General features: G+C 39.1%; 1 protein-coding gene and 1 long non-coding RNA gene across 2 annotated transcripts; one reads left to right on the forward strand and one right to left on the reverse strand.

Moving 5' to 3' along the window:
- Positions 1-350: 350 nt before the first annotated feature.
- Positions 351-6,007, reverse strand: LOC122822956. The gene is made up of 3 exons (XR_006369248.1): positions 5,810-6,007; positions 5,510-5,673; positions 351-1,795 (listed from the first exon to the last, which is right to left on the reverse strand). It is a non-coding gene; the product is annotated as an uncharacterized LOC122822956 (long non-coding RNA).
- A 1,505-nt stretch (positions 6,008-7,512) lies between these two features.
- LOC122823370 (transmembrane protein 100) lies at positions 7,513-11,579 on the forward strand. Its single transcript, XM_044102912.1, has 2 exons — positions 7,513-7,594; positions 7,792-11,579. Exon 2 carries the CDS (start codon positions 7,966-7,968, stop codon positions 8,434-8,436), a length of 471 nt encoding a protein of 156 aa, XP_043958847.1. The 5' UTR covers positions 7,513-7,594; positions 7,792-7,965; the 3' UTR covers positions 8,437-11,579.
- The last annotated feature ends 2,307 nt before the right edge of the window (positions 11,580-13,886 follow it).

Here is a 13,886-nt window from a genome sequence, read left to right on the forward strand (position 1 = left end):
TGAGATTTTTAATTTATCGTTGTCGCAATAAATATCGTTGTATTCAAAAAATTGAATGCATTTTTTTCCATGCGAGCATAAATGAATTATTTTTTAAAAATATGGTTAAATGGAGTCTCTTTATGCATTTTAGTGATATAACTCACACTTCTTTAAGGATGTGGCATCCTGAAGAAGCTTATTTTAAATAGAAATGTCAGTATTTGTTTTCTGTCATGCAATTACCTTTTTTAAAAAAGTATTACATAAACTTATATCATCGTTTTTATTGTCATCACAACAGTACTTGCAAAAAAATTATGATAAAATTGTAAGCCCTGTCGTGGAATAAATACTATTTCCAAGCACTGTTCAGGTGAAATCACTCAATCAGGTTTATTCATATATTGTGCACAATACCGAGAGCTTGTAGGACAATCAGTAATGAAGCAGGTCTGGATGAAAAGCTTGCTAAGCTCTGCCAGGCAGAGACAACACAAGAGTTTTATACCAAAGATAAAGAAATAACAACAAGGGGAGAGACAGCCTGGTTCTGATGCAGCTGTAGAAAACAACTTCCAACCTTCTACATGAAACCCAAATAGTTCTTTTGGTGAGAGTTCATAAACATTTCATATGACATGACTAGCAGATGTGACCTTATTGCAATTTTCCATGACAGCCCATATTGCCCACCTTTAGCCAGGACTTTAACGTGTTAATTTCAATTAAAAACTTGATTGCAATTAATCCCTTTTTTATACAAAAGTCCCAACAATGGAACCTTTACATTTCTGTTTCTGGTACGTCCGTAAATCTGACACACAAGAGACATCCATGGAGAAATCACCTCTCTTGACCCACTGGGGTTTAATTTTAATCTGCTGGGACTGGAAACGACTAATGTTGTAGGTTGTGCTAAAAAGAGTTAGCCTGTTAGCAAAGCTACTCAAACCCAAAATAGCATCTCAATTCAATTCTAATTCAATTCAAAAATACTTTATTGATCCCAACCCAAAGGCAAATTAAGTGTTGCTGTAATTCATATTTATTTTAATTCTTCAAAGAGTTAGTGTAGATAGTGAAACAACACTGCTAAATATGTAGCAGCAGCACAGATGTCTCCGATGCTAATGTCAGCGTCCACAGAATACATTTCTAAACGGGTGTGATAGCTTTGCGCACCAATCTGATGGCTGAATAAAATAAATAACATATCAAAAGCAATAAAAATCTTTGTTGTTCAGCTCATATGTTTACCTACTCTGGAATTTAGCAGAAAAGGGATTTTTATGAATTGCAACAGACAAAATTTAGCTTATATTGTTGATAGATGGCTTTTGATTAATTGCAGCGAATTCATTAGAGTCCCACCACCAGATGAAAATAATTTATTTTGCATTTGTATTTTAATAAAAACCTTTTTTTTTCCTTTTTACTAACCGGTAACATCACCGCTCATGATGATAGTTTTCTTCCTCACTTTTTGACCACCAGGAACCCACCTTAACAAATAATAGTTTCCTAATCTTTGTGACTGATTTATTTTTAGACGCCTTAGTTTAGAGTTTGCCTGTTCAAATTAATTTGCTTTGTGCAGCTGTCTTCAGCGCCGAGCTCATTTCTCTCCGCGCCGAACTCATTTACGCCTAATTATTGTGACTTTGTTCCGGTTTTCCTTGTACTGTTCTCAAGGGTTTCTTTGTCCTCCCCTGTTATCTCCCAGCTGTTGGAGGTATTGATGTGCGACGTGGAGGTGGAGAGATCCTCAACCTTATTAAGGCGAAGAGACGTTCTGTAGGCAGCCATTGTTCCCCTGGGAGTGCAGGTGGGCGACAGAAAAAGGTGCGTTAACACAAATGTACAACAGGCTTACGTGACTAATTCAATTCCCTTAAGTTTTTATATATTTTTATGGGGTTTTTAATCTGCTGTCCACAGAGATAAAACTTTGTTTTTGTGGGATTTCCACTTGGACAACAGCATTTGACGTATAACAAAACTTGTGTTCATGAAATTTGCAAGATAATTTAATTCGCTTTACGTTGCTCACAAAATCTGTATCTAAGCGACTGACGTAGACGCCATCATGGTTTCTAAATCTTGCTTCTAAGTTTCCAGTTTAAAATTAAAATTTTCACATTTTGGTATTTTTAGAGGGATATTCACTTATCCACATAAAATGTTAAATGTTGCATATAATAGTGTGCCTTTGTCAAATCAGACTGTGATAATGTCACTAAAAACAGTGACAAGCAAAACCGATGCAGTATTTTATGCAAATGGAGCACTAACCAAGTATTAAATGCTTAGAAGTTATACTTTTAACTTAAATTCTACATTTTTATTGATTTAATGTGATATTCTAATTTTCTGAGACATCATTTTTGGTTTCCATTACCTGTAAGCTGTAATTCTCATAATCATTGTAAATTACAGTTTGAAATGTTTCACTCAGTGTTTTTACAGCCGTTTTTTCTGCTGCTGGCTTGTCTGTTTCAACCGCAGTTTTTCCTTCCACTCAATCTTCCAACAACATACTAGGATATAGCAACAGCCAGCTTCAATCAACAAGATTTCCTACAGTTTCAAAAATAACACAAAATGCTGATTATGATAATAATAATAATAATAATAATAATAATAATAATAATAATAATAATAATAATAATAATAATAATAATAATAATAAAACAAAATATTACAGTTGGAATTCTGCAGTCTGTACCACTTACCTGTTATTTGATTTGTAGTATATAAATTTAAGAAAAAATACAACAAAATTAAAAATTTTGTAACAATATATACTTTCAGTCATATCTGTTTGCTATTTCTTTAAATAATTTTTTTTACCATTCGGATTTCCATTTACCATTTCTTTAATATCAAACACAAAACCGCATTCATCTTACCAACTTCAGGTCTGAAATTGATCGATCATGACTAGAAACATTTCCCAGTGGCTGCTGGTGGGACTTTGGTTCCTGGAACTGGGCTATCTGGTCCGTCTGTAACTAAAGTAAAAGCTTTGTCTGCATTGTTGGCATAAAGTCAAACTTGTTTTCAATCCAGGTTGGACGTTACGATGTTATCTCTTCATCAAAAACTAATCCTCAGAGCTGCGGTTTCTAATTTTCTAGCTTCCACTACCACACTCAGCTCCTTCAGACTAGCCAGCAGCAATTAGCAAACACCTGGTGGAACTGCACCATTATTAGAGCTACTTCTCAGTGAATCTCTGCAGAAAACATCGTTAACGGGTTAATAGTGGAGCCATGTTATGATGAGTTCCTCAAGGAGGAGTTTCAGAAAGAGCAGAAGTTTCAGAGGCCCAATTTTAAGGTGTTAAATTACAACGTCCAATTTCTTCTAAGTCATATTTGATACATACAGCATTTTTATTACAACTGAAAGAAGCATAATTACTTGGTTATGGTATAAAATGTCACTATGTGGCTGGAAAATACATACGACTGCACATTGAAGAGGAAGATGGGAACCTCAAGTTTTATGTTTGGCTTTCTGTTGATGCATTCAATATATTGAAAGCACATATTGGGTCGTGTTCATTGAGAAGTTAAGCTCACATAGACAAAAGTACTTGTATTAGTACACAGCGTTTCATCTCTCAACAGGACTATAATAAAATGCACCAGTAATGTCAGTATAAACCAATATTCAACACATACAAATTTTAACACGCACTTATTATGGCAATTAATATCAATCAAGCCAGTAAAAACATGCCGTTTGTGCCGTCCAGAGTTGGAATCGATGCTATAGCACGTTCAGCAGGATGTATGTGGGTGGCAGAATAAGCAAAGGCTCACAAGGCATTACTTTGGTGCCAATAGTTGCCAGATGGGCTTGACAGCAGGGCAACGGTCAACCTGCCAAGGTGGATCACGGCACCAGACCAAATGTCGTGTTCCTGTCCCTCCAGCAGCCGTTGTGGTGGCGGGCCCACAATAAACGTGACTCTGGTGTGAGCTTTATGTTGGTTTTTCTGAAAACCTTAATGCTGATTTTGTGCCAAACAGAGAAATTAACGTGTTGTAATGGATGTACAGTTTGTTTGTTTGGATCTCCATTAGCCATTGCCGTAACCATGGCTACTCTTCCTAGGGTCCACATTAGTATAAAAACACATTCATTACAAAGACACTTAATATGACATTAGCGACAAAGCACACTTAAACGTACAATTGCATCATTTCATAAAATAAAATAATTAAGCATGGCTCTTTTGAAAAGCTTTAGATTTTGCTATGTTTAAAACATGATGGGAGTGAGTTTCATTTTTTCATTTCTCGAAATATAACTGATCGTTTCAATAAAGGAAAAGTAAAACAAGCTTTTAAAGAACACCTTGTATCAAAACTATTTAAAGACTGGCTTAATAAAAGTTGATTTTATGAAACATTTGGTATCACAGAAACTGCAACTACAACATAAAACCATGAACCAAAGGCCAACTTATGCTTTGTGCTTACTGATAATATTTGTGAATATTGGACAATTCAGCTGCCCTATTCTGGAATATGGAAGACGTTTGTGTAATAAAGAACTCCCTCTCCCTTTGGAGTTATTGTGTTTCCAAAATGTGAAGTAGAAACTCGGCGGCAGCTCTCTTACAACTCTCAGAACACGCGGTCCAAACACCATAAAAATTTAGATCATAGTTTTGTCCGTTTTTGTCTGCAGTGCTGTAATTTTCAGTCACATTTTGCTGCAACTAACGATCCCCCAAACGCGCATACACATACCCAAATCAGCTCCAACATTAAGGATCCGACAACCACCATCTGCACTGACCCACGTCAGACTGTGTGGTGAGTGGAACAACGTGTGTGGGTATGTTCGGCTGTCTTCGGCACAAAGCTGGTCTTTGTTAGAGTGTGAACGCCAGCATGGCCGACGGCAGCGCGCAAGATCTTTGTGTCGCTCTCATCCGTTCAGCCGCCATTTTTTAAATCTTTTTTTTTTTCCAGAATATATGTCGGAACAAAAGTATTATTGAAAATGATCACAGTTATCTAATTTTTTTTTTTAAATGTACCTTTTGGATTTTTTTGATAGCACACATCTAAATTATGAAGGATAACCCAGCTTGGGAAACGACAGGCTATTGGATGGCATTTACAAAGCAGCCAAACCAGGTTTGTGGTCCTTGGCTCTGATTGGCTGTACCCCCAAGAGTGACAATGAGGAAGACTGGAGATTGTCGCTTCTAGAGTAGATTTCCACTGAGTGTACTAATGCATGTTAAGTTATATGGGGTGTGTGAATTATTAAAATACGGAGTTGTAAGTGTTTTTATTCGAGTGGGTCTCAAGTATTTGTGTATTTCAACTGTTGCAGGGAGTCAACTGTGCTGTACGCACTTAAGAAATGCATGCCTCCAGGTTGTGAAGGTCACTGGAGAGGTTCTCCTCAGTAAAACAGTAAAGGGTCAACAAACTGTGGCTGGTGATCTATAAATACAAGTGACCTCATTGTACAGACCAGGGCAGCTCCAGGAGATACTCACCTCTTAGTCGACTCTGACATAACTTCAGTCTTCTATGCTTTGCATCCTTTGGGGTTCCTGCGTCAATAGCAGCTCGTCTTTGTCTTTTCCATTTAACTAGAGATCTCTGACTCTACAGCCGTTCCATTTATAGGTTCACGCAAACAACAAGAGCACAGCAGTGCCTGCGAGGGATGAGATCGAATTATGGACAATTATGGCAGATTCCGCAGATAGGAAGACTTTTTAATGCCTTGAGAAACAAGAAAATAACAGAGGGCCTACATCAATATCCGTGCCCACACACACTCACATACTCACCCACTGACGCTGTTATCGGTGATACGATCTGTCCCCAGGGGATCACTGCCATTGGCTCATGTGTCCTGCTGACATTGTCTGAACATGGCTAGGTAGTCTGAACGACACATACGCTGCAGGAATGTGACAAAGACGGTGACTGTGGGGAAGCTAGCTGCTGTGTCTTTGTGCAGGGGAGCAAGGATGACGAACACAATGAGGAAGGTATAACTGGAGGACACACACAGAGAGAGAGAGAGAGAGAGAAAGGAGAGAGGAGCTAGAAGGATTTTTAATTAATGTCTTGTGGGTGGCTTGATGTAAATCCTGAACACACATAATACACATCTGTTGCTACAAGAGAATCCCTTAAAACCAATTTCACTGTTTTTTATTCCTCACTAATTACATTTCTTGCTTTTCCACCCCTCTGGCAGATCAAACAAAAATTTAAAAAACATGATAATTTAAGCCATCATTCCAGAAACAACCGTGGATTTCATATTGAGATGACGGATATTCTAACATGGGTCCCAAGACAGGATTCTTTCCCATGGGAAATCTGCTACAGGTATGGAAGCAGTTCGTGTTAGAAAGAAAAAGTGATGTAGGAGAATTTTCTGTCTACAATGGAGGGATAAAAAACTTTCTCCCTAATGCCTAGGTCACACTTTAAACATTTTTACACCTCTATTTTTGTCCTGATTTTGCCCTTCAGACAATCTTAAGGATGCTCTAATTATGGGAATGGCTCTTAAGATAATCTTTAGAGACATTCCTGCTGAGTGTGGTGTGTTCAGTGTGATCTGCCAAAACACTGCATGGTGTCAAAATGGAAAAAAAATATATATTTGATTGATAAAGCCATATCCACCCCACACTGCGGTTCTGACTTCACCATTTGTACATCCAAATGGAAACAAAGACATAACTGAAACACCTTAACATGCAAACAAGAATCCAAACCTCTAATCAATGTTCGACCTTTTTGGCGAAGATGTTGCTGATGAGAAGAGCCTCTTGGTGGGTGAGCCTCAAACAAACCCAAGACCCCAAACCTTCATGTGATCATTGGATATCTATCTGTCCGGTACTTCAATAGGAGAGGCAGAAATTACCAGGCAACACTGCGCCAGCAGGGGGCACAATCTAAAAAAATTTAATAAAATAAAACTGTACCTAAGCCAACTTGTCATGCAAAAACGTAATTGATCTTGAAACTTACAAATGGTTATGCCACTCCTGGCCTCAGCCGCTGCTATTTGGGGTTGCTTTTCTTTACAGAATCATTTTAATTCAGCCACATTTATTAAACTTTGACTGATAATATGAAATAGCAATTGTTTAACAGAAAAAATGGAAAGGACATCTCATCAAGAAAACTGGTGACAGTAATAAAGGTGAGTCTTCATGAAAGCATTGCTGTCGTTCTCATTATAGATCCAGCACTATTACATTTAATCTTTTTTAACGTCAGCAGCCCCTTCCTTATATCGGTTCCCTCTGACCATGCATGATCTACTATCAAAGGAGCATCTCAAATTACTCTAAATAATGAATTAAATTTGATGAATGGAGGCGCAGAGCGGTCAGCCTCTCTACCGCCCCGCCTCTCTGAATCAGTCTGTCGAGCGAGCCAATCCGACCCTCCAGTCGTGTCTGACACTTCCCACAGTCTCCTCCTCCTCCCCCCTTGCTTATATAGTCTGTGAGCATCGACATCACAACACACAAACCATGCAGGCTGCTGAGGAGGCGAGCCTGTGCTGGCAGCAGTCTCCCATTGATGGACAGAGAAATAACAGGGTGAGTTCTTCCTCTGTTTTATCACCTTCCATATTTCACTTCATCCATTCAGCCTCTTTTTTTTGTAAAAGTTGCAGGTACAACTTGATTTGTTAGGTTAGTTTTTATGCGTCTTGTGCCAGTCACTCCTCCCCTTCCTCCCCTCTCATCTCCTGGTCTATTTTCAGCTCTTTTCATTCTTCTCTTTCCTGCTGCAGATAAATGCTGACAGCAAACCTTACGAGTAAAAACACTAGAAGCAGCGTCAGCCTCAGAGAATCCTACTGCTACGTCAGAGGCAGCGGTATAGTGGCATTCAATACAAGGCGCGCTGACAGGACCAGCGTCAGGCAGCCGTTCTCACTCTGCTCCCCAAGGACGGCAGCTCTGGGATGGGCTGCTCTTCTGGACGCCAGCCCCCGGCTTCGGTCCTTCACCCAGACCTGGACTTTGGCAACACCAGTGAGGGCAACACCTCACCCCAAGACTCCGACAACCGAAACCAGAGCCTGAATGGCAGCGGAGAGGGAGCCGACGGGGAGGACAGCCTCGGACAAGGGCAAGCCAGACCCCCGGAGTCCCTCCACACCCTGGAGAGGCTCGCCCAGGCAACGGGCGGCACGGAAAAGTCCTGGTACCGCTGCGTCTTCCCGTTCGGCGTGATATCGCTCGTGATAGGCATGGCGGGCACCGGGGTGACATTCACCTTCAACACCCTGCCCCAGACTAAAGTGGTGTCGGTCGCACTGCTGTGCACCGGCATGTTGATGCTGCTTGTGGCGGGCGTTTGTTGGAGGGCCCATCGACTGAGAAAACGGAAAAAGAAGGAAAGTGGATTCTTCACTGCTGAGGGCACTTTGTGACAGAGCGGGGACTTCTGCTGGACTGTCACAGAGTTGTAGAGGAGTTTCCACTCAGCACTCACTGATGAAGACTTGAACAACGCTGGTATTATTTAGACGGGGACGTGCTTTGACAGATAGTATCAAGTAGGAAAGTCACTTTTCTTATTGTTATTGAGGAGTAACAACTCAAAAATGTCCTGATGTGATATCCCAGCAAAATAACAGTATAAACACAGATTTAGTTGTAGTTTGTATAGTCTTAAGCACTCAGCTGCTGTACAGACATTTCACCCCAGTAAGACTGATTAAGAGTGATGGGTGGTGCCTCTGTGCAACTATCACTTTTCTTGACTGGAACTGTCTCCAAGTCAACAAATCTGTCTTTCTAGACAGTGATTGCAAGAACATTCAGCAACAGGTGTGGGAGGTGCTGTGCTGCAGTATTTGATTTTGGCTTCTCCTCAAAAAGACTTTTTGAATTGAAACTATATGCATTGACATTTTTGCGTTTTTGAAAACTCTTAACTTCTTAAAACCTTGAGGCCGGTAACAGAGACAGGAGCGTATTTCTAGGTACTTCTCTCCCGCTGCCCACTTTGGGTTTGAGGAATGCTTTCAACAAAGGCGCCTCAGGAGTAGCAGTTTATTATTATGTCATTATTTTTTCCCTGAAGCGTCACGTGAGACAGAACAATAACCTTTGAACATGTACTGCCAGGAGTAGAAATACCCACCGGTCAAATCTAGTCTTTGTGCTCCGGTTTGACAGTTTGAATGTGCAGCTGGTTAAGGAAGGAAAAGCAGCATCTTTTTTTTTTTCTTTCACTACAAATGGAGCTGAATTGTAACAAGAGCTCATGATGGCAACATTACTTCACTGCTAAATGAGTTTCCTTTCATTACAGAGCTGTGAGTTTTCCTCCATGGTCTACTTAGAGTGCAGTGGTTCATTATGAGAAAGCAAACAGTTTTAGTCAGGTTTTTATTTCTTTCTTTCTTTATTTATTTTACATTTACAGATTTGTTAAAACAATATGCAATACTCAGCGAGTTTACTTTTTCTGCTAAATTATTCACATACAATTTTCCGTCTACAGTGTAGTTTCATCCGTCCATTGTCTCTAGCCACTTGTTCTAGCCGGGTCGCGGGGGGAGCTGGTCCCTACGTCCAGTGGTCAGTGGATAAGAGGCATGGTACACCCTGGACAGGTCACCAGTCCATCACAGATCAATCAAACAAGCATTGCCTTTATCTCTCGTCATCCATCTTAACTCTCAAGTGATAGGCTTTTGGCATTGCGGGAATTTTAATCTAGTGGCTAATGATTTATACAGATGTGCGTTCAAACGGATAAAGAGAATGTGGATTTCTCCCCCAATGTTTTTATCTAATGAGGGAACTTAATAATTTTTTCTCTTCAAGTTTCACTTTTTTAAAAAGTTCTCATTCTGGTTGCGGTTCATTTTCTTGATACATTTTTATTTTATTTAATTTAAGTCTCATTCACAATACAACTTTGTGTTTTAGACGCAACAAACTTCCTTCTCGTAGTTTGCAACTCACAAAAACAAGGAGCACACTCAAGAAGCTGTACTCAATGCAGTTAGTAAGTAAGTGAAATCTATTATGAACTAAATAATAACTAATAAACAAATAAACGACTCTCCGCACTGAGGCATCCTGGTGTGTTTTTGCCTTAAATCCTTCAGTCGGTGCGTCACATCCTGGAGAAAAACCGACAAACCTTTTCATATGTCAACCTGGACATAATGAACTAATGCTTACAATGTGCTTAGTATCTCTCCAAAGTTAAAAATGAATATAAATCCTAGCAGTTAACATTTATAGTACACAGGCCACATTCTGTATAAATAACAATGGTAAAGCTAATGAGTATCTAGCTAATTTAGCTAACGTGAAACGATTTACTAAATTGTTCCATGATGCTAAACGTGAAACGTAAGTACCTACCTTACTTACCCATAATAATAATGCACTTAAGTATTTTGTACAAGAACCTGACTGATCTGTGAAGAAAGAGTGAAATCCTGCTCTGTTCTCGTCGGGCTAATATGTAGCATTCAAGCTAGCCGGAAAAGCTATGGTAGCATACTGTCACTACCAGCAGTAGTGGGGATTTGAGATAGACCCAGCAGTATCACATGAGCTCCAGAGTTTTTTTTTTTTATGGATGTTGTTGGATAAATATTTTCTCTCTGATCTCATCTTTTGCATGAAATGTTAGCATTTGTGGAGAAGCAGCTAGTTCTGTGTGTTATTTGCGGTTTCTTTGAATTTTTTTTATGGTTCGTTACAAATCTGTGTGGTATAAATGGTATTTATTTGATGATAGTTGTTCTTTTTAGAGACTGGGGGTTCCTACAAATTACATATCATGGATCTATTGTGCTAATTATTATCTATAAGAGTGTAGCCACATTTATGAATGTCTCTTTAACAGTGTCTTATTATCTTTTCTTGTATAAAGAGTAAAAACCCTGTGTATTTTTAAGTGGAAATATATTTTGTAATGTAGTAGAGAATATATTTGAGGCCTTTCACTGCTATCCTTATATTTCTATTTAGGATATCTGGTTGTGATGACTGTAAACTTGTTCATCTGAATGTTAAATACACGTCTCATTCCAAAAATGAGAATCTGCCATTCCACTCAACTGCTGCGTATAAATATGAAGAATTTCATTTGCATGGAGGACATAATTACCTGTCTTTATTTACTTCAGAGATCAGGAACTTTTGAAGATTTTAGTTTTGGAATGAAACACATTAACTGGTTGTTGTTAGCTCTAGCAGCATGGTCTCTCAGTGCCTTTTTTCTTGCTATGTAAAAAAATTCTACGTGAAGTGCAGTTAATTTGTGAGCTGTGAAGGCCGACCGGTGCCGGTGTTAGAGTAGCCCAACAGAGGCAGAAATACTGCGGTGTATCCAGTAGAAGTCAGGTTCAAGTCTGTGGAAGTGAACTGGTGTGCATGAAGTCACTGTTGGATGTGGTTTCTTTGGTCTAACTGCCTAAAATGCCAAAAATATTAAAGAAGAAGTTTATTTTTTGCGTCTCTCAAATGTCTGTAAAATTGTACATTTTTTTCTTGTTCACTGTTGTTCAAAGCACATAATTAAAACCAAGGTCAGTTTTTGGAAGCAGGCTGTGATAGTGTTTTTGTTCATTTAATCTTTTTTGGGGGTTAGTCCAGGACTCTTCTTCAAATGACATATCATTAAATTACTTTGATAAGAAGAAGTCATTATGCAGTCATATTTTGAGTTAAACAATTAGTAGGTATTTAGGAAAAACATTTTTATAAAATCCTAAACTAAATTCTGTTTTGGAAATTGTATTCAAAAGTTGCAGAAACAGTCATCTTCAATGCTGTCCAAAAGTCTTACTCTTTTATTAATGTATCTTTGGGTGTCTTTCTTTGGTTTCATCGTGATTCCTAAAGCTATCTCTGACTGCAGTTTTTTTTGGTTTGGTTTCTAGTAAAAACTTCATAGTACACTTAAATTTAGACAAAACTATCTTGCAAGTAACTTTTCAGCAACATATGGGAGCTTATTTTAAGCACATAATCACTTGATATTGATTTTAAAATTATATTGGCATATTATTTCACTTATAACATGGAAAAATCTTGTTATATGTAAACCAATCTGCCAGTGGACTGGTACTTTTAAAAAAATCAACATTAAGGATTATTAAAACAAGCCCCTATTTCTTGCTGAAAGTTACTTCTAAGATAATTTTGTCTTATTTTAAATATTCTATGATATTCCTACTAGAAACTAGACAAACACTTGGTAAGATTTTGTGGTTTTTTTGCAGTGTACCGCTGCTGCAGCATGCCAGAGGATTGATTTGGAGCAACCTTTAAAGATGCAACACTTCTTTCATGTTGGCCATCTTTATGTCTGAGAAAATCCAGAAGCACAATGTGTAACTCAGACATTTGTGTGTATTACAAATGAGATCGGATCCAGGAATCTGAGGTACGGCTGTTAAATATCACCCAGTCCCAAAACATCTATATTCCTCTCATTACTCAGCTACTCAAATCATCTCTAGCTGTAGGAGTCAATGCTCACTAACATCCGTGTATCTTGTAATTTATTGTGCTCCAGTTATTAGTCATGCCAGTCATTCCAGAGTGTGAAAAGGAGCATGCTCCACCGCTCATAACTCCGCACTCATCGCTTTCCCTGTCACCCCCACTACTCTTTTGAGCGCAGCTGTTTGATATGAATATTCAAATGAGCACACATCCTGAATCTGCCCACGCTTTTTCCCCCCCCAGCTCCTCCTCCCTTCTTTCCGTCCGCCGAATCTACGAGGGACCGTGTCGTCCTCTCTCTGCCTCCTCCTGCACGGAGGCTAAAAATAGCTCGGTGTGATGTCAAAAGCAAGAGAGCCGAGCAGCTAGAGAGGCGGGCCGCCAGCTGAGCGACGAATGTGTGAAAAGGGGAAAGCAGGAAGGCTGTTTAATTGAACCGCACGTTTTTCACAAGAGTTAATGGCCTCTAGATGGGCAGAGAACAGCTTTAGAAGAAGAAGAAGAAGTGGCTGATTCCCGTGAGTCATGCCCAGCAAATTTCAGATTATATAGAACAGAGTAGAATAGACTTTATTGTCCCTGAGAGGGGAAGTAAAGGTGACAAAGTGACAATCATATTGAAACATGCAGATGCACGTAAAAATGAGATGTAGCAATAGAAAATAACAATAACCTGAGGAAAAACGACAGTTGTAAAAAATAACAGATGCAAACGCTTCAACTTTTGCTCCAGTCATTGATTTTGTTGCTTCCAACATGATTACAACATCAGCTCTTTAAATGTTTTTACTCATTAGCGTTAGCCCGAAGCTTTGCAGCTATGCTCAGACTTTATCTAATCGCTTATTGGTCTATATTTTCTATTCCATGTGTAGAGTCGAGTACAGAACTCTTATCGTTTTCCGTAATGTAGCTTCCAACATTTACAGAACCGTGGCGTCTGTGTATTATAACATAACAAATGCATGTATTCATAGATGGATGCAGACGTGTTTACAAAACGTCGCCAAGCAACAACTCAACCCTCTACCTTTGTGTTACTTCATGTTTGTTTGAAATAAATAAATAAAATGCAGTGAAATAAATAAATAACTGCGAATGATGTTCCTTTATCAAAATTTCTCTCTGGAAGACGACAGTCATACATTAATTGCAAGTTTTTTTTTGGACGGGTCACACGGTCGTCAAAAATGTGCGGGCCCAAAATAACGGGGTCCAACGAAGGGCGGTGCAGTGAAAGCTGTGATCTCTCAGACGGGTTTTGTGTTGAAACAGAGGGTCTCTGTTTCACAGGCAGAACACGGCGCCGGGGTCTCAAAGGTTGCCTCTTTCCAGGCTTGTGCTTTTGGTTAAAAATAAACTAATGTTGTTTCTCTGCATCTGGGTCAGGATGGAGCAC

The sequence above is a fragment of the Gambusia affinis genome, linkage group LG20 (genome assembly GCF_019740435.1).
Source record: "Gambusia affinis linkage group LG20, SWU_Gaff_1.0, whole genome shotgun sequence".
NCBI lineage: Eukaryota > Metazoa > Chordata > Actinopteri > Cyprinodontiformes > Poeciliidae > Gambusia > Gambusia affinis.